This window comes from Elgaria multicarinata, chromosome 13 (genome assembly GCF_023053635.1).
Source record: "Elgaria multicarinata webbii isolate HBS135686 ecotype San Diego chromosome 13, rElgMul1.1.pri, whole genome shotgun sequence".
Taxonomy (NCBI): Eukaryota; Metazoa; Chordata; class Lepidosauria; order Squamata; family Anguidae; genus Elgaria; species Elgaria multicarinata.
This window is the reverse complement of record NC_086183.1, coordinates 30,722,315-30,745,789: the sequence shown is the minus strand read 5'-3', so window position 1 is coordinate 30,745,789 and position 23,475 is coordinate 30,722,315. Positions and strand designations below refer to the sequence as shown.

Sequence of the window (23,475 nt, the reverse complement as noted above, 5' to 3'; positions counted from 1 at the left end):
ATTGATAGCATAAGAACATAAGAAGCACCCTTATGGATCAGACCAAGGGTCCATCTAGTCCAGCACTTTGTTAATGCAGTGGCCAACCAGCTGTTGACCAGGAACCTACAATCAGGTCATGAGTGCAACAGCACCCTCCCAGCCATGTTCCTCAGCAACTGATGTATACAGGTTTACTGCCTCAAATATTGGAGATAGCACACAGCCATCAGGGCTAGTAGCCATGGATAGCCTTCTCCTCCAGGAATTTATCTCCTCCAGGGTTTCCCGGGTCACTCAGGTCTCCTGGCTGGCTCGCCAGAATTGTTGCAAAAATAGTGCGTTCCCTGGTGTACCAAGTCCAATTCAGTACACAAGGAGGGGAGGAGATGAAGTATGAGTCAAACAACGTTCATTCTGCAGAATAAAGAGGCACTGGAGCTAATTGCTGCAAAGCAGATGCCTACCTCGCAAGGGAAGTAGCTGGGTATTTATACATTATCTTCTCAGGCGCTGCATACGTAGGCAGCCTTCTAACAGGAAATTTCTAGCTGTGGAAAGAAAGTACACGGAAAGATAGTTTCTGTTCCTTTGGCAAGCATTTACTAAAAGAGATAGGTACTCACTGTTCTTTAAGAGAACATTCACTTGATTTTGGATATCTAGGAATGGCTTCCCTTAGACATTTTGCAACATTTCTTTAGCAACTAAGCATGGCAACTACTGTAGGTTTCTCTGGTTCAGAGCTGGGCTCTTTTCCAACGGGAGGATCACACGATTTTATGATCGTGAGATCCTCCCCCTCAGTCCACACGCCGCTGCACGACGTCCGAGAAGGAAGAGGACGTTGCGCCCGCCGTTTTGGTTTTTTTCCTTCTTCTTGAAGATTATTATTATTGTTTATTACACTTATATACCGGCCCCATAGCCAGAGCAATCTGGGCGGTTTACAGAAATTCTAAAATTGAGATAAAAACGAGTAGACAAAACTTAAAATTATAAAACGCAGAACATACACATATAAAGCATTAAAAACCATTACAAAAACTAAACATGAAGGTGATTAAGATGTGCTGCCATATGCCTGGGCAAAGAGGAAAGTCTTAACCCGGCGCTGGAAAGATAGCAGCATTGGTGCCAGGTGAGCCTCGTCAGGGAGATCGTTCCATAGTCTGGGGGCCACCACCGAAAAGTCCCTGTCCCTCATTGCCACACTCCGAGCTTCCCTCGGAGTAGGCACCCGGAGGAGGACCTTAGATGTTGAACGTAGTGACAAGGGTATATTCACGTTGGGAGAGGCGTTCTGTCAGGTATTGTCTGAAGCCGTGTAAGGCTTTATAGGTCAAAACCAGCACCTTGGTTGCATGAGCGCTCCATCGAAAAGGTTAGTTGTTTTTTTAAAAAAGACCCCACTCCCCCTCCACCCCCGATGGGCACAGAGCTCCTGAAGAGCTCTGTGTCCCATGTCTGGTACCTGGCTCCTTGCGTTTACTCGTGAGGAGCCGGGACTAAACCGGGATGGCTGCCCACACGATCCCGAGACCGCGGAAAAAGTCGGGATTAAAGCCGGCATGGTTGTCCCGGGGAAAGGGAGCGAGCATCCTTCCCTGCCCTCCGGGATCCCCTGTGCATCATGTGGACGCACAGGGATGACCCCTGGGCGATCCCCGGGATAACAAGTCATGTAGACATGCCCCCCTGTGTTAGCGAATCCCATAGTTTAATTATACGCTGTGTGAAGAAGTCCTTCCTTTTATTTGTCCTGAATCTCCCACACATCAGCTTCATGGGATGTTCCCATTGGGTCCTAGTATTTTGGGGTCATCCCATGAAGCTTTCTCTGTCTGTTTAGCTGGGACTCATTGCCACTTGGCTCAGAACTGCCTCTTCCAGTGACCTGGCCATAATGCAACTTTTCTGTCATAGCATGCAAGTGTTGGTGATTTGAACTTGCTCACCTGCCCCTCTTCCCTCCCGTTGCCTTTGCCTTTTGTATCGTGTCCTCAGACTCCAAGCCGTCGTTTTGAAATGTAAAGCAGTGTGATGGCTTTGAGGTCCAAGTGGCAAATCAACGTAGGAAATAGACAGAGACGTTCATGCACACATACACGCGTTCTTTTGCCTTATTCCTAGGTTCTCCATCAATATCAATGGCTACGTGGAAAAAGTTCCGAATGGAATTGTGTTCAAGATTGGAAAGAAGGTGAAACACTGGGGTTGTGTGTGGGGGGGTGGGGTGTTTCCCCGTGTGGCCGTACGGTGCTGATAGGGTCCGTCTGCGGTCTTAAAGTGTGCAGATTGCATAGCAGCTAGGAGACAGATCCTGTTGAAATCGATGGGACTTCTGAGTAAACATGTTGAGGGCTGCGATGTGCTCCCACAGAGGTTAGCGAGCCTGCAGCAGGTACTTCTCAATTGTGGTTCCTTGGGGCACGACCCACCTCTCCCCCATGGAGACCTAAGGACTTGTTCTCTGGTTTGGGGCGGGTGGGTGTGTGGATGTTGAATTCAAGCACGTCTGCAATATGTCAAATTCACAAACATGGGGAGGTGTGGGGCAGGTGGGCCTAGAGCGAGTGAAGGGACAAGTCCTTGCTGCTGGCTGAGCCTTTAGGACTGCCAAGCCTAAGGGAATCTCCCTGCCCCTTCTGTCATCTCAGGCCCGGTTGATACACATAGCTGTGCCCAGTGGCAAAGCTTTCCAGTTGGAGGCTGGCATAACTGAATGCTGCCATACCAAAAAAAGCACTCCTTGCCAAGTAGAAAGGTAGCATGTCAGGGACAAAGGTTCAGCCTAGCTTTCTCCTTGCCGTGCTGCTCTTCTTTGTGCGCGGAGCTTTGTCACGGTGCCGCGTTGAAATATGCACCTCCCAAACCATGTCCTCGCCTTTTCCCTCTCTGTTCCCTTCTGGCCAAGTACAGTTGACCAGTTTGAAGCACGTCCTCTCTCTGAGCGATCCATCGCGCCCCTTGTGGAATTCATACCAACAGACCCCCGTGAGCATCCTCGGTGGAGTCACCCAAAAGAAGATTGTCTTATTGTCGGACTCAGAATTTGAATATTCCTATCCGATAGAGGTAAGGGGGTGGGGGTGGGGGTGGGGGGTAAGAATCTCCGACATGACGCGTCTCTGACAACGGTGTCTCTGTTAGCCGCCCGCATCAGGGGCTTCCTCAGTGGCTCATGCAAGCCTGGTGATGGTACACGAAACTGCCAGCGCTAGGTCTGATTAAAGCCCTCATCACACCTATCCATTTCCCCTCGAATTATCCCATTTCGTTCCTTTAGCGTATGAAAACTGTTGTTGTTGTTGTTGTTGTCGTCGGAGGCCGGGACCGCACTAGATAGAAAACAAATGTGTCGAGCTCCCTGAGTCGGTTCTTGGAGTGCCCACAGCAGCCGCCCTCTCACGTCCATGGCAGCTGCTCACCTCCTCAGACGGGGGTCCAGGCGGCAGCGATTCTCGCGGGCTGCCTGAGGAGAGTCAGAGCTGCCAGCCAAACTTCCAACCCCCCCCCCCCGCCACTGCCGCCAGAGCCGCTCGGGCCGGTTAAACCGAGAGATGGCAGAAGCGGCTGCAGGAGGAGCGCGCCCACTCGCGCTCTCCCACCCCCGCTTCCTCTTCAGCTTCGCGAGGGGCGGGCTTGTGTGCTGCCGAGGTGGAGCGCTCTGCCGTGGAGGGGCCAAGCTGGAGCTTGTCAGTCCTTGCGTCACTGGGGGGGGGGGAGGGCTTACAATGTGAGCCAGAGCCTGTCAGTCCTTGCCTCGCGGGGCGCGCCTCTGCCGGCTCTGAAAGCCCTGCGCCCCCAGTGGCCGCTTGGAGTCCCCAGAGAACCGGACTTTAGGTGGTTCTTCTGGGGGCGCTCCTTTGGCTGGAAAAAGTGCAATCAGGGCAGGACATGGGCGACGTCGTTCGAGTCCTTCATCTCTATAGCAGACTATACAGTGGCCGTCATGGGAGTCTTTCGTACAGCAGGCCATGTAGCAGGTGGGATGAAGCTACAAAGCAGGGTGAGGGCGGTGGGCCAGTACTTGGGCAGAGCCCATGCTTTGCATGCCAGAAGTCCTAGGCCAAGAGCCCAGCCTCTCTGGCTAAAAGGAGGTAGGAGAGACCTTTGCCAGTCAGCATGGATATACCGGCTTGCCAACGGACTCTTGGACACAGGGGCGTGTTTCAACAGAAGGCTTGCTGCAGGGCTTGAGCTTGCCCGTTAAGTCACTCCTGAGCCGTAGGCAGAGGGTTCCGTGCCATCAGAGGCCTCCGCAGAACCGTCCCCTTATTATGACCTCAGCTTCTCATTCCAATTTGCCCGGGTCATGGCTCATATGCAGCAATTGGCAGCTGAATTGTCTTAAGAATGCAGAGGGAGAGCCATGATATTATAGTTATTTATAATCTAGCCAATCCCGTCAGTGTACATAGTACCTTACAGAGTTTAGACAGGCCCCTTCCCAACAGTCTAAAAATACAAAGCCTTTGTTCACATGGTGCAGGGGGAGGCCTAGGCGGAAGTAGCCAAAGGACAGGTGGTGATCCGAGGCCAGACAGAAACCCCCAATTTACTCATGGGCCATTTCTACACCTGCCTTTTCCCCCTGGATCGTCCCTGGATCGTTCCTGTGCATCCAAATGACACACGGGATCCCGGGAGCAGGCAGGGACGACCCCTCATTTTTCCTGGGATAACCCTTAGGTGTAGAAAGGGCCACAGAATACTAGGTAAACCCCAGGCCTGCCTCAGCATAGGATAGCTTATTATGTTCACGTATTCCATTTAGAAACTTAGTGGATGGACAGAATTTCCTCTGTGTGTGTGTGTAAGTTCTTTGTTTTGTTAATTTCAGGGCAGTTGCACGAGGTAACTGATTGGATCGGGCCCTTTTGTCTGTAGGTTAGATCTTAGGAAGCAGCGCTCATAGTTTTTCAAGCTGTCCTCAACAGCGGTGGAGAGCACATGTGAAGCACATCATGTGCTCTCTGGTGTGAAGCACATCATCCTCATGTATTGAGAGGAAACACACACATGCCCCTCCTGCCCCTGAGCCTTTTCATGTGGCGCAGAGTCTATGGCCATGTATATATTTTTAAAAATATTCTCTCTTAAAGAGGGCCAGGGCATAGGACTGGAAATGTTCTCTCTCTCTCTCTCTGTCTGTCTGTTTCCAAGGAGAACTGGGAACTCTAGTCCTGTGAGTAGGGCTGGTAGAGAATATGCAGCCCCCTGCTAAGCGACTATTCCCAGGGTCTCCGATGGCTGTTACGACCTTTAATCATAGAGCAAGAGCGGGGATTCTGTGGCTCTGTGGACGTCGTTGAACTCCATCTCCCATCGGCCCCAACCAACATGGCCAACAGTCAGGGTGGAATTCAGTTTTCCCTGGGGCTGTCTATACAACTTATTTGCCCCGCGATGGCTGCACCGTGGTGCTGCATCGGTTATACTGACCTTTTTCCTCCCAAGTGAGGTCACCCGTGTCCTTCCACCATATGATCTTGCTTCGGTGTCAAGTCAGGGGTGTTCCGGGGTGGATGGTGACCGCTGATAGGTCACCAGAAGAGGGGCGGAGGGCAGAGTGGCTGCTGCCGCTGTGGGGATTTCCCGCCCTCCACACCGCAGCAGCGATACCACGGGGTTTTACTCTGAAGGAGTGGCAAAGCGACACCCCGAAGACCCTCCCCTGCCGCTCTTAGCCCATTAGGAGCTGCTCGCGTCTCTCCGTGCTCAGGGCCGGTGCTACCATAGAGGCCACTCAGGCGGCCGCCTAGAGCGCCAAGCTAAGAGGGGCGCCGGGCACAGCGCAGCACTCACGCGCATTGGCTGTGAGCCGGCCCGGTCTGAGGATTCACCTGGACCTGGGCGGGCTAGATGGCGCCCCACGCCTGCCCAGCTGAAGCGAAGCCAGGGACGCTGGGGTGGGGGTGGGGCGGCTCCACATTCGGACTTCCGGAACGCTCCCGGAAGAGAGAGAGAGAGAGAGAGAGAGAATGTATGGGTGCATGGGGTGCAGGGTGTCTTTGAGTGAATGCATGTGTTCATGCGTGTGTTTGTTTGGAGTGAGTGATGCTGAGTGTGTGTGTGTGCGTGTTTGTGTGAGTTGGGGATGATTTGGAGGTGATATTCCTATTAAATAATGCATTTTAGACCCATAGACGTTCCTTTCCAATTTGTTTGCTATAATTGGCATGATGTCTTTCTTGCACTTTAAAATAAATTTAGCAGTTTCAAGTTTTGTGCTTCTTATTTTTCCCAGGAAACATCTGTTCTTAAAAATCAAAGTTGGCATTTTTTGGGGGGGGGCGGGGCGGGGTGAAAGTAGCTCACCTTGCCTAGGGCACAAAATAGTCTGGCACCGGCCTTGTCCGTGCTTGAGGCTTGTCTCTTTCCGTCTCCTTTTCTGCTCTAGTTGGGTATCGACAGCTGCTGGATTGGCTCCATCTCATGCCCGCAGGCTACGTTCTCCTCCACCATTGTTGACGCCATCGCTACCGAGAGCACCCTCTTCATCCGACAGAACCAGCTGGTCTATTTCTTCACAGGACATTACCCGATCTTGCACCTGAACACCTCCGGTTCCGGTATGTGAGCCTGAAAAGCTGAGAGCGTTTCTACGCTATAGAAGCTCCACCCGACAAGCGTTTTATTGCACGCTCGTTCCTGGGCGCTCACAGAGTTTGCTCCGGTCCCTCTCATGACGTCGTCTGCCTCCCGCGTGCCTTCCGCCCCTTCTGGCCTTCCTTGCGCGACAAAAAAAACCCCTCGTGAAGTCCAATGTTTTTTTAAACTGAGAATCGCTGCTCTTTCCTCCGGGGTGCAGGAAAAGCAGCACCATTAGAGCAGCCGACTCAATGGGCCTCGTGCTTGTTCTGTATTTCCTCTCTTGAAAAGAGGAAGTAACCGAGGAACGAAAACGTGGGTTAGCCCCCGGTGTGATGGAGCTTTTAGTCTTTATTGGGGGTGGATCTACACAGCGTCCTGAAGGCGCTTGCGTGCGCCTCCAGTGCGCCCCGAAACTCATCGTGTAGATCCTGCCTACCTGGCCAGAAGAAGCGGAGGAGGAGGCGGCGGTGGCGGCGGCCCTGTATCGCCCCTCACGGGGACGGGGCGAAAAGTTCCCGGGCTCGGCGGCTTCGCTGGGGAGTCCTTGCCGCCGCTGGCCCCCACCTCTCCGCCGGCCTCCTGCTGCCGGCGAAAGAGCCACCCGGGTCAGAGAGCTCGGCGGAAGAAGCCGCCGCTCCGCCTTCTTCCGCGTTCTTCCCGCCTTCTTCCTAACCCTAATCCTAACCCTGAATCAGTAAAAGACGGCATGACTGGGCAAAGCCCATCATGTTCATCTAGAACAGCCTTCCTCAACCTGGGGCGCTCCAGATGTGTTGAACTGCATCTCCCAGAATGCCCCAGCCAGCTGGCTGGGGCATTCTGGGAGTTGCAGTCCAACACATCTGGAGCGCCCCAGGTTGAGGAAGGCTGATCTAGAAGGACTGCCACATGCAAGAAAAGAGAGATGATGACGACGACGATGATAGAGCTGCTCTAAAGCCTTTATTTGAAACTTGTTTGCCAAATTCAGTCATTGGGGGTGGGCTAAAGTTGAAGAAGAAAATCAGCTTGTTTTCAGGGGGCAGGAGAAGTTACAAAATTTTTGGGGGTGGCACGCTTACCCGTAAAGGCAGAAGACTCTTTAAAAAAAAACACCTGCTCCGTGGATCGACTGCGTTTAGCAGCCAGCTATGGCTACCATGTCCCTCCACAATCTCTCTCCCTCTTTTCTGTTGCCCCCTTTAGAACTGTGGACCCGCATCTTGAACAACGTCTGCGTGAAGAAGTTAAATCCAGTGTTCTTCTCTAAAAACGACACCGAATACGTGGTCGCTGTTGGTGGCGGCTGGCAGCAAGGAGAATTCTTTCTTATTACTGTCAAAGGTATTTTTCTCTTCTGCCATGCAGACTGTGGGGCAGAATGGACGGGGCCCAGCTCAGCAAGCGTTTCTCTCCTGCCCCATGAGCTTGGGGGGGGGAAGCTTATGGGGTGCAAAGGAAGGCTTTGACAGGGTTCAGATGGATGAGGAATAACCTGGCACCAATCAGCAGGTAGCCGTTGTTTCTACGGGTGGAGACCAGGATATCCTTGAGCGTGGCCCTAGGCTTGATGATACTTTTGATGACTTTCACTGTTTTAAGTGCGATTGTAGTTTTATTTTTTTTATATTATGCCTCTCCTTGGGTACTATTAGTGAAGTGACTAATCAGTTCATAGTTGTCTTCCTGTAACTGTGTTTCCATTACTTGTATATCGCAAGGATAATTTTTCTTAATAGGCAATTTATATATAAATTGGAAGGAACGCCTCCTCCCATATGTGCCTGCCCGGACCTTAAGATCATCCACAGGGGTCCTTCTCCGTGAGCCCCTGCTGAAGGAAGTGAGGAAGGTGGCTACTAGGAGGAGGGCCTTCTCTGCTGTGGCACCCCGGCTGTGGAACGAGCTCCCCAGAGAGGCCCACCTGGCGCCTACACTGTATTCCTTCCGTCGTCAGCTGAAGACCTTTTTATTTTCTCAGTATTTTAACACCTATTAACTTAAATTTTAAATTTTGCTGTTTTAATTCCATATTTTAACCTATATCCATTTCTGCTGCGTGGTTTTATCCTGGTTGTGCTTTTTATATTGTATTTTGTATTTGTGTTTTTAGATTGTTGGCTGTTTCCATGCTCTTCATGATTTTAATTTTTGTGGACTGTCCAGAGAGCTTCAGCTATTGGACAGTATAAAAATGTAATAAATAAATAAATAAACCGATGCAGCTGGTCAGGATGTGGCAGAGCATGCCCCCAGGGTACAAACCTGCTGGCAACTGGAGGCTTTGGCCATAGCTAGACGGAGCGATATCCCGGGGATCGCCCCAGGATCATCCCCGTGCACAGGGGATCCTGGGAGCAGGGAGGAATGATCCCTCCCTTTCCCCGGGATCTCGCCCTACACTTCTAGGCCGCTTTTTCTGCAGTCTCGGACTGATCTTGAGACCGCAGAATGTGTGGGCGGGCGTCATGGTTTGTCCCGGCTCCTCGTAAGTAACCGCAAGGAGCCGGGAACCGTGCATGGGGCGCAGAGCTCCTCAGGAGTTCTGTGCCCATCGGAGGTGGCGTGGGTGGAGCGGGGAAAGTATTTTTTTTAAAAAAAACCTCACCACTCACCATTTTTCCCACGAGTGCTCGTGCGCTCCATCTGCTTTAACAACAACAAAAAAAAAAACCCAGAATGGCGGGCGCGATGTTGCGCACCGCGTGTAGACCAGGGCGACAATCTCGCGATTATGAAATTGCAAGATTGTTGCTATAAAAAACCCTGGTCTAGCTGAGGCCTTTGTTCCTTCTTCCAACCCAGCTGTGTAACCCCATCAATTTGCTTTACAGATGGAATTGTGAAGGTCTCTGGCTCACTGAGGTCCGAGAAGAAGACGGTGTGCGGCTTTATGAGAAGTAGGTCCTTTTTGTTTTCGAAATCCGCCTCCCCCACCCCCGCTCTCACGTAGCTTCCATGCTACTCTGATGAGTTTCGGTGAGGGGTGATGAAAGCCACTGCAGCCTTGGCCCTCGTGTATAAGAGTTCGTTAATGTTGCACCCGGCGGTGCGAGCCATGGTGCAGTCACATTGACGCCCCTTCCCAGCGTCTACATGGGAAGGAGCGCAGTAAAGGGTTTCCCACCTCTGCTCCCGCCCACCCACCCATCTGAGCACTCGCGAGGCGCCTGTGAGCATCCGCGCCCCCTCTGCTCTGGTAAGTGGGGTTTTTAATGGGAAAATGGGGCTGACGTGTTGTTTTTATTTTGTTTACCTGTCAATGCAAAGGATCGCATTTACAGCTAAGGGGGGAGGAATGGTGTGCTCCCTCCGTGGAGGGATTTCCACCACCACCCCTTTTAATTTTTTCCCCCCTTAACAAGGCTCCACAGAGGCATGGAGCTTTCCTCCAATCTAAAAACGTCGGGGTAAGTCCCCGACTTTTTTAGTGCGGAGCTTCGGGGCTTTGCCCCTGGATTGATTCGGAGTGGTGGCTGCGTCATGTAGATCACCTGCCACTACTCCGAAGCAATCCAGGGGCAAAGCGCCCGTGTGGACGAAGCCCTAGGTGTTGAATCACTATTTTAAACCATCCTTGGCATATCCGGAAGTTGGTTGAGCTGTTTTTCACAGCCATTCCCTCCTCCCAGGGGAACCCTAGGCATTATAATTCCTTGGAGACACCACTCATGAAACCTCAAAGTGAAAACTTCTATAATCCCCAAGATTGTTTGGGGGGGGGGAGCCAAGAAAGTAAAGTGGTTATAAAGCCAATATTTTGGTTTGAAGAGAGCCACAACATTTGCAAGGCAATGAGGTTCCCTCAGTGGGTGAAATGTGATTAAATACACAATACATAAATTTTCTGGATGTGCACACAGACAGCTCCTCTTTCCACTCTCACTGCAATCTTGAGTGACATTTTCTCCCCTCCAGTTGCAAAGTGCACTATTGAGTGGGTCCTCTTCTCTATGAATGAGAACAAATTCTATTTGCTGGTGACCGACCTGGACGAAAACTATTACTATATTGTGGCCTACTACCGAGGTTAGTCTGACACCCTTAAAAATTTGCTGCTGTTGTTGTAGGTGTGATTTAAAAGCCTCATGTAGAAAAGCCCATAGTATAAGGCAGCTTCATATGTGGGGGCTGATTAATGTGGCATTTCATTTTACCAGCCAGGTCACTTGCTCTGCGTCTTATTCAAGGAATGGCGAATCGGAGTGATTAGGCCGGTTTGCACAATCAAAACAAGCCACCATGGGTTATTTAAGGGGTTATTTAACCCTCCAGCAAGCCACACTGCCTGGGTTTGGACGACACAACAAGCTGTGGTTTGGCACGTGCTGTGGTTCACGAGAAGCCATGATCATGCAAACCAGGTCACTGAAGGGGAGCTTGGGGTTGATTATCAGAAGTACTCCATGCCTGGGTGTGCATAATCAAATGAGACAAGGGCCGTTGCTAGACGAGGAGTTAGCCCGGTGTGAGGCCCAGGTTCCCTGCTGTGCATCCAGATGACGCACAGGGGATCCCGGGGTCAGGCCGGGCTAAGTCCTCCCTTGACCCGGGATAAGCGGATCCGCTTATGGCCCGGCTTTTCCGCAACCCCGGGCTGAGGCCGGGGCTGCGGAAGGTCTAGCGACTTCTGTGGCTTTTCCCGGCTGCTCGCTTACTCGCGAGTAACCGCGAGAAGCCACGCACTGGGCATAGCATTCCATAGGAGCGCTCTGCCCATCGGGCCGGGGGAGGGGAAATCACGGGGGGAGGAGATGGGGGCCGGGGGAAGAGCGGACCCGGCAGGAGAGATGGGGGGGGGAAGAGCGGAGCCAGGGTGGGGAGATCACGGACGGGGGGGGGGGGTGCATCGGACATGGCAGGTGGGTGATCGGGTGGGCATGGCGAGTGGGCAGGGGGGGCATCAGACATGGCGGACGGGGGACGGGCATGGCGAGCGGGGACAGGAGATGGGCATGGCGGACGGGGGACGGGCATGGCGAGTGGGGGGAGGACGAGCGAGCGGGCAGGGGGAGCGTGGAACCCTTTATTTTTTAAAACAAAAACACTTACTGTTCTGTTGGTGCGCTCCTGCGCACATGGCCCTTTAAGGAAAAAAAATGGAGGACGCGACGGGGCTTCCCTCGGCCCCGTCGCGTCTTATGTGTGGACGGGGCCTACAGGCCGTGCTACTTCTAGCGCGGCCTGGCCCCTCCTCCTACACGGATTATCAGGTAGGTCTAGCAAGGCCCAAGGTGACTTAAATGAGCCATGCTGGCTTGCGGCATATGCTGGGTGCTTATAGAATCATAGAATCATAGAATAGCAGAGTTGGAAGGGGCCTATGAGGCCATCGGGTCCAACCCCCTGCTCAATGCAGGAATCCACCCTAAAGCATCCCTGACAGAGGGTTGTCCAGCTGCCTCTTGAAGGCCTCTAGTGTGGGTGTCCGTTCTGTAACCCAGCCTCTGATCATAGGTTATCGTGACAAGAACATCAGAAGGGCCCTGCTGGATCAGACCAAGGGTCCCTCTAGTCCAGCATTCTGTTCTCACAGCCAGCTACCCACGGGAAACCTACAAACAGGACACAAGCGCACCCTCCCGCCCATGTTCCACAGTAACCGATGTACACAGGCACACTGTCTCTAATACTGGAGGTAGCACATTGCCATCAAGACCAGTGGTATAGTGTTGTCCAAACCTGGCAAGGGTGGATTGTTGGCATCGTTAACAAACCACCAAGCACCCATGGGATGTTTTAGGGTTGTGGTTGGTTTGTTAAAGAGCCAACATCCTGTCTTCATTGGGTTTGGAGGACACAACAACCCATGTGCAGGGGCTGGGTTATGGGACGGGTGCCCACAAATGCCTGGCATGTGCTGCAAGCCACCATGGCTTAGATTGATTGTGCGAACCAGATCAGAGGCTTTCAAATAATAGGCTGAAGACATGCGGTTGGGTGTAGGAGCCGATTACCGTAAGAAGCAGCTGGTTGAATGATGAGCTTCGCATTTATTCGTGTGAATGATTTGTCCTTTATTTCACATTTTAACATTTGGCTGTTTTCTCTGCTCAATCTGCAGCAGAAGAGTATTTTGAGATGGTTTATGACATCCCTCAATTCCTACCCGTTGGTAAGAACCCCAGCATCTCTGACGGCAGAATTTGTCGCTGCGTTCAGAAGACCCCACCTGTGCCCTCTTCATTTACGAAGCCAGAAAAAATTAGACCCCAGGAGTCTGGACCTGCTAATGCACGTCACCGCTGCCCCTTCACCCATTTGCATGCATTAAAAGAGTGGAGAAAAATCACAACTCTTGAAACCACTTTGAAATCACCCCATGGCAGGAAGGCAGCATAGAATTGTATTAGAAATAAATGAGTAAATGGTGGGTAAATGAAGATAGTTAAACAGCAATCAATTTGAAGAGACCTTGAACGGGTATGCTGCTTGGTTTTCTTTGCGAAAACGCCAAAGTTCTGCATTACAGCGTATTCAGACTTGGTATATGGAAATTCATGGACGCATGGGGGTATGTCTACACTGCAAATCAATACAGTTTAATATCAGTCTGTCATTGCTCTTCACAAAACATCCCGGGAAGGGTGTTTGGCAGGGGACTTGAAATCTTCCCGCTTAAGGAACAAACCGCACATGCTTGTAATGTGCGGAGAGCTCGGCAAAAGAAGCTGTTGCCCCGCCTCCTCCTCCTCCTCTTCTGGCCAGGATAGCAGGATCTACACGATGAGTTTCGGGGCGCACTGCAGGCGCACGCAAGCGCCTTCACGACGATGTGTAGATCCCCCCTACATCTGAGTTTTTGGAACAGGAGTGTGCATAGGATGGCCAGGACAGATACTGAAAAAGGGGTGGGGGGAATCACCCATTTTAAATCCTGACACGCATTTACAAGCATGTGCGGTTTGTCCCTTAAGCAGGAAGTGTTCAAGGGGTTTGTGATGCTGCTGGGTCTAGAGGAGTATACCAATACAACCCTCATCCCAAGGGGTTTATCATAGCCAGAGCTCTCTGGGCGGTTTACAGAAATTCTAAAATTAAGATAAAAATGAGTATACAAAATTTAAATTTTTAGAACATAGAACATACACACATAAAGCATTAAAAACCGTTAAAAAAAACACTAAACATGTGGGTGATTAAGATGTGCTGCCATATGCCTGGGCAAAGAGGAAAGTCTTAACCTGGCGCCGGAAAGATAGCAGCGTTGGCGCCAGGCGAGCCTCGTCAGGGAGATTGTTCCATAGTCTGGGGGCCACCACCGAAAAGGCCCTGTCCCTCGTTGCCACACTCTGAGCCTCTCTCGGAGTAGGCACCTGGAGGAGGACTTTAGATGTTGAAGGTAGTGACCGGGTATGTTCACGTCGGGAGAGGCGTTCCGTCAGGTATTGTGGTCCCAAGCTGTGTAAGGCTTTATAGGTCAAAACCAGCACCTTGAATTGGGCTCGGAAACATAAAATTGGGCTCGGAGTCATAAAACCTAAAAAGAGGGAGGAGGTGGGGGTCGAGAGAGGGTTCCTTCCAACGGATCCCCTTTTGGGGGGAGTTCCTACCCCTATTTGGTGATTCTCTTCCCTCCCCTTCTTTTTCCCTTTGCAGCCTCTGATAAGGGGTTTGTGATGCTGCTGGGTCTAGAGGAGTATACCAATACAACTCTCATCCCAAGGGGTTTATCATTCAGCCCTGCCAGTAGGATGTTCTACGTCTGGGGGAATGCTATCTTGCAAAGGTAAGACCCCCTACCAAAAACCTGTGTTCGTCTTTAGAAGTTAAAAACTCTGCTGTCCAGAAAGCAAAGTCTGCAAGCTTGTGCCTGCACACTAGTGGTGGTGAGCTCTCCTGTGATGTATTGCGTTTGTGTTCTCTTATCCTTTATCTTCAGTTTTCTCCTTGCGTTGTTTCTGTAATGCTTGGAATGGGGGATAGCAAACGGCCTATAGGTCAGGGTCTTCGACTTGTGTGGCCAAACCTATATCTGGGGACCCACTTCTTAATTTTTTATTCTTTATTTTTATAGTGGTCCTGCGTCTCTGTGTTAAGGGAAATTGCTTTGCCTTACCAGGGCTTTGTGCTTCCTGCTTCTTTTGCGCGATTGTAATGGGCTGCAATGCATGGTCAGAGAGGAGCAACCACATGGTTTGAATCGCTGACTGTGTGGCCTGTAATTTAAAACTTCTCCTTTTCTCGATGCTCATATACTTGTATGGAACAGTGCCCTTTAGTGGGTGCTGCATCGTGCAACTTCAGCTGCACACATTAAGAAATCCTGCAATATTTCAGAAGAACTGGGATATCCAGGGTTTTTTAAAAAGCAGGATAACCCAGGGAAGGCATGGGAGACACGCAGGAAATTGACGATGTCATCTAAAGGACCTGGAAACTAGGGGTGTGCTCCGCTCCATTACGGATCCCAGATCCGAAGCGGAGCGGTCTGATCCGTACTTCCGAAGCCCGGTTCCGGAACGGATCAGGGGAGGTCCGGATCGGATTGAAGCAGTTTGGAACAATCTGAAATGATTCGGATTGTTCTGAAGCTGTGGACCCAGGTAAGTGGGGGGGAGGGGGGCTTACCTGGTGCCACCGCCGCAGTCCATATGGCAGCGGCAGGTAAGTGGGGGAGGGGGGCTTACCTGGCTCCACAGCCCGCTGTCGCTGCGGTCCGTGCGACAGCGGAGACAGGTAAGGGGGGAGGGGGACTTATTCGGCCCACATTTTGTCCCCACTTACCTGCCTCTGCTGCCTGCCGTGAAAACAAGTAAGTGGGGAAGGAGGGGCAAAATGGGGGCCGAATATCGATCCGGACCTCCGGATCTCGCTCTGGATCCAGTCCTGGAGTGGATCGGGGAGGTCCAAATCGACCCAAACTGGATCAGGATCTGTAGCGGTTCTGGGAGGGGGTTCACAGCCCTACCGGAAACTTCCGTGAGTGGCCAGTCATGAGGTGCCATAGATCACTGGCTTAGAGATGCTCTTAGAATCTGTGAGTAGGAGGGCTGGCCGGCTCCTCACCTCCGTTTTCAGCCCTGTACAATGGTTGAGGACCTCCTCCAGAACCTTAGCTAGAATGAAGTCAGACATGATGCCTGTAGAGGAGCGGGGCCTGTTTGGAAGTGCTCTTCAATACACTATCTCAATTGTATATGTATGTATTTACTACCTTTCTGTATCGCTCAATAGCCAAAACACTCTGGGCTGTTCACAAAAATTAAAACCCTAAAAAAAAAGTTGAACTTGGGCCAGAAAGGGTGGTGAATGAACGAGGTAGCCTGTTTTTGATAGCCTACCACACTTGTAAAATTATTAACCATAATTGCCATCGTTAATGCCATCGTTAGCTTTCACTGAAACACCCCCCCCCCACCTTTGTTGAATCAAAAATAGCCCAAAATAATACATAATGTTTGTTTGAGGCTATAAGTTTGACACGTTTTGTCCAATTAGGGTACCGGAGGGCTCAAACGGACTGAAAAAGATCCATAATGTATTGAAATAACCTTGGGGAGCATCACTGGAAAAAACACAGCACAGAATCTGTAAATCATGCACGGGGGAAAAAACCTTGCTTTTTAGATTTCACTGATGGATGAAATTGTTCACCGAAGCTGTGCACCCCACCCTGCCAAACTTTCTCCCTATTGCTTGTCTTGACAGCAACGACATGGTGAATTACATATACCTCTCCGAATTCCCGGGTGTTTCCTCCATCAAATATTTTGTTCTATCATTTACTGGGCAGATCGCCTTTGTGACGGATGTAGAGGAGGTATGTCTGCTTATCTTCCTTATGGATCCAGTAGTTGGTTGTTTTAGAGAATGGAGGTTAATAGTGCTGCGGGAAGGGGGGGGGTATTGTGGAGGGACACAATGGTATGGGCATTAATAACCTCACGGCTGGATTACTGCAATGCGCTCTCTGTGGGGCTGCCCTTTAGACTGCTCTAGAAGCTGGAGCTGATGCAGAACACAGCAGCTTGGCTGGTGTCAGGAGCTGCCTCTTTTCAGGCGCCTTTTTGCTAAGGGAATTGCACGGGCCGCCTATTGGCTGCCAGGCTAGTTTTAAGGTTTTGGTACTAGTGTATAAAGCCCTAAACTAGGGTGACCACATGAAAAGGAGGACAGGGCTCCAAATCCCCTCTTCATCACAACATTAAAGCTGCAGGAGCTATACTAGAGTGACCAGATACAAAAGAGGGCAGGGCACCTGCAGCTTTAACTGTTGTGATGAAGAGGGAATTTCGCCAGGTTCCCCATATATACAAATGACAGCTGCTGAAATTCCCTTTTCGATACAACTGTTAAAGATACAGGAGCCCTGTCCTCCTTTTCATAGGGTCACCCTACCTAAACAACTCAGGACCTGAGAGACCTGAGAGAGCGCCTCCTCCTTTACCACCCTACCCAATCACTGAGGTTGTTGGAGGGCATGCTCTTCCTGGTGGTTCCACGTGGACCTTTGGCCTGATTGGAATCCACCAGGAGAAGAGCCTTTAGTGTCGTGGCCCCTTCTCTGCGGAACTCCCTGCCCCTGGAGGACTAGGCTGCTTCCGGCGCCTCCTGAAAACCACTCTGTTTTGAGAAGCCTTCCTCAACTGACTAGCCACTTTTTTTCCTGGTTCCTTTGTTTTTAATTTGAACATAGAATCATAGAATCATAGAATAGCAGAGTTGGAAGGGGCCTACAAGGCCGCCGAGTCCAACCCCCTGCTCAATGCAGGAATCCACCCTAAAGCATCCCTGACAGATGGCTGTCCGGCTGCCTCTTTTAAAAATTTTACTTTTCTTTTTAAATCTTCTTTCTTTTACTATGTTCACTGCTCTGGAATCTGTGTTAGATAATTAAACAGTATATAAATATTGTAAATAATAATAATAATAATAATAATAATAATAATAATAATAATAATAATAATACTTGCAGGCCCCCTCCACCCCACCTGCCCAATTTAATCTAGCCCCTTGCCATTTCTACGTAGCGCCTCCCCAAGAAAAGGCCCACCCCACCCCACCGACTTTCCCAAGGATAGGACCAATGAGGAGAGCGGCCAGTCGGGCACAGCTGTTGGGTGGTGCTCCAGCAACATCTGGCCTGCCCACACCCACCTTTCCAGCTCCAGTGGAAATATTCCCTGTGTCTTTGTGTGCCTCCTGCTTTGGTTAGAATAGTGCTCCAGTTTGTCAGTGGATCCCAACCCAAGCAACCAGAGCTTCAGATGGTAACAACTCAACATTACCTACCCGCTATGGCTGTATTTATTTTTTTATTAGTGGCATTTATAATGCAATTAATAAATATGAGGCAGTTAATTAATATAATCCATTATTCTATGTGGCCCCCAATTTCTCCCACGCCCCCCTGGGGCTCAATGGCCCTTCATACAACATATATTAGAGGTGAGATAGGAATTGGGTGCATCCTAGTACGTACTCTGACCCTGTCCGTGTTCTGTCAGAAAAAGGAAAGGAAAGGAACCTCTCGTGCAAGCACTGAGTCATTACTGACTCTTGGAGGGACGCCAGCTTTCGCTGACGTTTTCTTGGCAGGCCTTATAGCGGGGTGGTTTGCCGTTGCCTTCCCCGGCCGTGATTACCTTTCCCCCAGCTAACTGGGTCCTCATTTTACCGACCTCGGGAGGATGGAAGGCTGAGTCGACCTGAGCTGGCTGCCTGAAACCAGCTTCCGCTGGGATCGAACTCAGGCCGTGGGGAAGAGTTTCAGCTGCAGAAACTGCTGCTTTACCGCTCTGTGCCACACGAGGCTCGTTCTGTCAGAAGGAACCTTTTAAAGCATTTAAGCAAGGACATTTCACGTGTGTTGAAAGAACCTTGTTTCTGTCTAGGGCCACTGAACCACAGGACGATGTAGGAATCTCGATGGAATCCCGTTTGAGGATTGAGCTTGGCGAGTTTTTGCAAGCTTGACGGACACCAGCTCGCAGATCCGTGAGCTGGCTCAACTCGGCATGGACCAAGTTGGGCAAGCTCGCTGTTTCCCTTTTGTGTGTGTGTGTGTGTGTCTGCAAATTGGGATTTGTGCAAAAGCAGGGCTGGGAATATTTATGGGAATTGAGATTTGTGCAAAACCGCAGCTGTAAATAGCATAATTTGCACAAAACGGCAAGTATAAGTGGTCCTTTACGCCTGCAATTTTACACAAACTGTGCTGTTTACAGCTGCAATTTTGTGCAAATCCTGATTTCTATAAATATTCCCAGCTGCAATTTTGCACAAGTAATGGCTCACGGACAAAAAAGAAAAAGAATAAAAGAAAAAGCACGATCTCGCCAGGTGTCTGCGGACCATCTGGCGGTTCGTCCTGCATGGTGGGAGTCCAGCGAGCATAACGTGAACAGCATGTGGAGAAGTTCGCCCATTCCTAGGAAATCATTCAAAAGAAAGTCCCAGTGCTTTCTACGTGCGCGTGTGCGTCTGTGTCTAATAAAGATTCTTTTTGAGCTTTACTCTTTTTTATCCTTCTCATTCTAGGTCTGGGTTACCAAAGAGGGTAGCACCGAAATCAAAAGAGTGTATCCATCTAAAGCCTGGAATATGTACAATGCCCTGCAGGAGATGGAAGGCACCCCGAATTATGGCCTGGACTTGAAACGGGCCATCGTCTCCATTTTCTTTGACGGCGATGGGTTGCAAGAGGTGGGTGCCTCCGGCGGGGGTCCTACCAGGAGGTGGCTAGTGAGAAAGGGAGACCAACAGCCTGTTACTTTACTTGAAAATAAAGCCGGAACTTGCACACTGCCGGAAACATTGCCCTGTTCTTGCAGGGTTGCTTAGATTCCCATCTGGTTTGCAAGGCAGAGGAGCTTTCTGGCAGGTCCGGGCACATGTCGGCGGCATGGGTGGGAGCTGTCAAGCTAAAAGAGTCGCCCAGACCTAGGAACTGAGCAGAATGCGTGGGGAGGCCTTTGTGCTTTGGGCCCCTGGTGCTCGGAATCTGTTGCCATCCCTGCTATCCGGATTGTATTTTTCTGCAAGCTGTAAGCGTTTCTCGCTTTAAACGTTGCAAGCCGCTTTACTTTTAGTAGAAGAAGAGAGTGAAGGTTAGACCTGTTAGACGTGGGTTCCATACATAAATAAATAGTGCTGGTTGCAGTTAGAAGTGAGCCCTGGGTCGGAAAAGGTTGAAGGCCTAGTTGAAGCGTAAGTAAATGTCCCCAAGTGTGTGTATGTATGTATGTATTTATTTATTTATTACATTTTTTATACCGCCCAATAGCCGAAGCTCTCTGGGTGATTCACAAAAATTAAAACCATCATAAAACAACCAACAGGTTAAAAGCACAAATACAAAATACAGCATAAAAAGCACAACCAGGATAAAACCACGCAGCAAAATTGATATAAGATTAAAATACAGAGTCAGAACAGTAAAATTTAAATTTAAGTTATAGTTAAGTGTTAAAATACTGAGAGAATAAAAAGGTCTTCAGCTGGCGACAAAAGGAGTACAGTGTAGGCGCCAAGCGGACTGCTCTGGAGAGCTCATTCCACAACCGGGGTGCCACAGCGGAGAAGGCCCTGCTCCTAGTAGCCACCTGCCTCACTTCCTTTGGCAGGGGCTCACGGAGAAGGGCCCCTGTAGATGATCTTAAGGTCCGGGCAGGTACATATGGGAGGAGGCGTTCCTTCAAATCACCTGGCCCCAAACCGTTTAGGGCTTTAAATGTCAATACCAGCACTTTGAATTGGGCCCGGACCTGGACTGGCAGCCAATGAAGTTGTAAAAGGACTGGCGTGATGTGATCTCGCCGGCCAGAGTGAACGTTACAGAGGGCGAGATTGAGACCCGTGTTTCGGGCACCTGATTTCAAAGCCAGCTTTCCGGTCGGGCTCCTGCCGAGGGCCCCCACCCCGGCACAGGGCCGCCGGCAAGGGCCCCCTGGAGTTGCGTCTCTTCTTCCTCATTGCAACCTGCACGTTCGGCCACTTCTCGCTCCGGCCCAGTCAGCCAAGGTGGGGAGGAGGAGGAGCAACAACAGCAGATGTCGCTGCTGACTCGCTCCCTGGCTTTCTGCTCAGCAAGCGAGCAAGCGGTAGCGATGATGAGAAAGAGGAGGAGGAGCAGCTGGTGACAGCGCTGGCGAGAAGGGGGGCTCCTCGAAGGAGAGGGCCCCATTGAGGGGGTGTTGCTCGGGGGGCTTCCAAAACTTGAAGCCGACACTGCCTGGGTGCTCCAGCTTAGGTCTGTTGATTTGGGCTCCTTGTCTTTCAGCTGGTTTATATAGAGGAACCAGGAGGCGACGGAAAGTTAGTCAAAAGACCGTTTCCTCTGGATTATGTCATGACCTACAAAGAGATTATCAACACCCCTGTCAAAGATATGACCTTCTAGTAAGTAGAAGACACAAAGTGTGGCGTCATAGATTCTGAACTTGTCTCAAACACCTGGCAGGGCAGAGTTTGTTTTCCTAGCTGTTGCCAGCATCGGCTGCCCTCTATCGATCGCCCTGACTGGAAGTGTCTCTCCAGAGCCTTGGACTTCGCACCCTTACCTTTGCGCGGTTCTTGGCTTCCTCCGTCTTTTGAATCTCACGTCTATCCTTTCTGTTTTTGGCAACAGCAGACAGTGGGCTGCTCCCACGTCGCTTGAGAGCTGGCCACGCGTGGGGCCTTTCCTTGGATTGTGCTAAACCCCCTCTGGTGGCCTGTCGCTTCATATAGTTGCCGCAAGAGCCAATGTATACACATGCAGCAGGATCAAGTGATAAACCTTTTCCCTGAGGTACCACTTCAGCTTTAAGCCGGTTACAAGCTACCTCAAAGGAAAAGAACCCCTTGCCTCAACTCCCTGCGTAGAGAGAAAGAGCACAGAGTTCCAACCGAAACGGTTCCCTCCCTCTCATACCAGAGTGTCCGGTTGAAGGAGGGAAAAGGAAGAACAAGAGGGTGGGGGAAGGAAGCTCTGGTGGGGCGCTTTTCAGTAGTTGGAGGGGCCAAAGACAAAAGAGGCCGGCCTATGTAGCGTAAAGTTCCTGCTGCCAGCAAGGAAGCCGTAGCGGTGGCATTTCAAACTTCCAGACTCCGAGGAAACCGCAGGGAAGGCAGGAAGCCACTGAACAATTGTTGGCTGGGGAAGGGGGTGGAGCCACGGGAAGGGGCGTGGCCACCTGGTAAATCCCAGAGGGCCTGGGGTTCGACACCCTCATTGAAAGCAAGGCAGGATCTACACTACTGCTTTAAAGCACTTTATAACAGTTATATAGCGCTTTAACTGCTTTAAAGCGCTATAAAACAGTTATAAAGCACTTTAAAGCAGTAGTGTAGATCCGGCCCAAGACCCAGAATGAATCTGGAGGTTCCTCGTCCAAGCATACAAGGAAGTTTAAGGGAGGCCGATAATAAGCGTCGCGACGCGTCTCGGTAGCCCGGTTTGCATGTCAGGGAGACTTTCCTTTGCGATGGAAGAACATTCAATCACGGCTCCCTTCCCCCTAGCCTGATTTAGTCCAAGAACTGTGTGGTTTTTCCGCACTGACAGACTGGCCCTCACGCGCTGTGGCACTGGCCGGAAAAGGAGGCAGGTAAAGGAAACGGTGAGCGGAGCTGCCCCGGCTGTCCTCTTGCCACAAACTGATGGGGGACGGTGCTTTCCCCGAAGCGCTCCGACATTAAACACGCAACTCTGCTAGACAGTGTTTGGCAATGGTGCACATTGCGCGAGCATTTTTTTACCAGCCGGCTTGGAAAATGTAACCCTTCTTTCTTCCCTTGGGAAACGTAACAGGCGTGGTGCTCCGGTCCGGGTCTAGGTGAGATTCCTGCTGAGCAGGACCCATTGGCCTTGTGGACTGAGTTATTGGTTTGCTCCTTTGTTCCTAGCGGATTAAACTACATCCGGTTCACCCACCGTTGCCCGTTTGCCGTCATACGCCTGGTGAACCTGCCGTTACCCCAGCGCTTCAACCGGATGGAGCATTACCGTGCCAAGCCGCCCGACATCATGGAGAAAACGGGCTTCCATGACAAAAAGTCACTGACTGTGTACCAGGGACTGGTCTACCAGCTGCTCCAGTTACATTCATCTTACCACCGAGTGAGAACACCTTTTGCTCCTCCGGGTCGGGCGTCGGCAACTTGCGGCCCTCGGGGTGCGTCCGGCCCTCGGTCTAATTTCAAAGGCCCTCTGCAAGCCCTCGGTTCGTACCTCTGGCGAGAGTGATCTCTCTTTGCCCCTGCCCCCCCCCCCCAGCAGCCCATTGGGTGAGGGGAAAGAGGGTGAATGAGAGAGAAGGGGGTGGCGGGAAAAGGCAGAGAGCGAAGGGAAGACCCTGCCCACTTTGGGTTTCTGAGCCCACCCGCTGCTTGCTTCAGCCTTGCCCACTGCTGGCTTGCAGGCCCCCAAAGGGAACGCAAGGGGTGTATGAAAAGTGGGTAGCCTCAATGCTGCCACAATCTGCTTAGCAGTAGTAGTATCTTTACGCTGCTTCTTCGCCAAAAAGCCTCCCAGAGACTTACATGTAATCAATGAAACGAGAGAGTCCCTGCCCACAGGCTTACAGCCTGAAAAGTCACGGCACACAAGGAAAAGGGAATTGGAGGGTGGGGGGAAGAGGAAAAGAGGGGGGGGAAATATCCTTTCAGAAGGGTTGGTAGAGTGGCCCTGCTCTGCCTCTCGTCTCTTCCCGGTTCAGCCTGCTTCTTCTGGCTCATAGTTTGTGACACCCATTTGAACGCCGAGCACCTCGATTTTCAGTTTGAAAATAGAAGATGCTCCTTGCCCTCGTTTCTTCTGCGAAATGTAAAAGGCGAGGCTTCCGAGGAGCCGGATCGCAAGAGCCGCTGCCTGCCGCCCCCGCCCCTCCCTCTGGATCGCAAGAGCCGCTGCCTGCCGCCCCCGCCCCTCCCTCTGGATCGCAAGAGCCGCTGCCTGCCACCCCCGCCCCTCCCTCTGGATCGCAAGAGCCG

General features: G+C 51.2%; 1 protein-coding gene across 1 annotated transcript in view; it reads left to right on the top strand.

Annotated features, from left to right (window-relative positions):
• Nucleotides 1-23,475, top strand: part of CATSPERG (cation channel sperm associated auxiliary subunit gamma) — a 50,142-nt gene that overhangs the window by 7,899 nt on the left and 18,768 nt on the right. The window contains exons 5-16 of the mRNA XM_063139753.1: nt 2,113-2,182; nt 2,902-3,057; nt 6,386-6,557; nt 7,765-7,902; nt 9,393-9,458; nt 10,477-10,587; nt 12,626-12,673; nt 14,158-14,287; nt 16,210-16,321; nt 19,042-19,206; nt 20,783-20,901; nt 22,390-22,603. Coding sequence (XP_062995823.1) covers nt 2,113-2,182; nt 2,902-3,057; nt 6,386-6,557; nt 7,765-7,902; nt 9,393-9,458; nt 10,477-10,587; nt 12,626-12,673; nt 14,158-14,287; nt 16,210-16,321; nt 19,042-19,206; nt 20,783-20,901; nt 22,390-22,603 — 1,501 coding nt within the window. The remainder of the gene's footprint in view (nt 1-2,112; nt 2,183-2,901; nt 3,058-6,385; nt 6,558-7,764; nt 7,903-9,392; nt 9,459-10,476; nt 10,588-12,625; nt 12,674-14,157; nt 14,288-16,209; nt 16,322-19,041; nt 19,207-20,782; nt 20,902-22,389; nt 22,604-23,475) is intronic.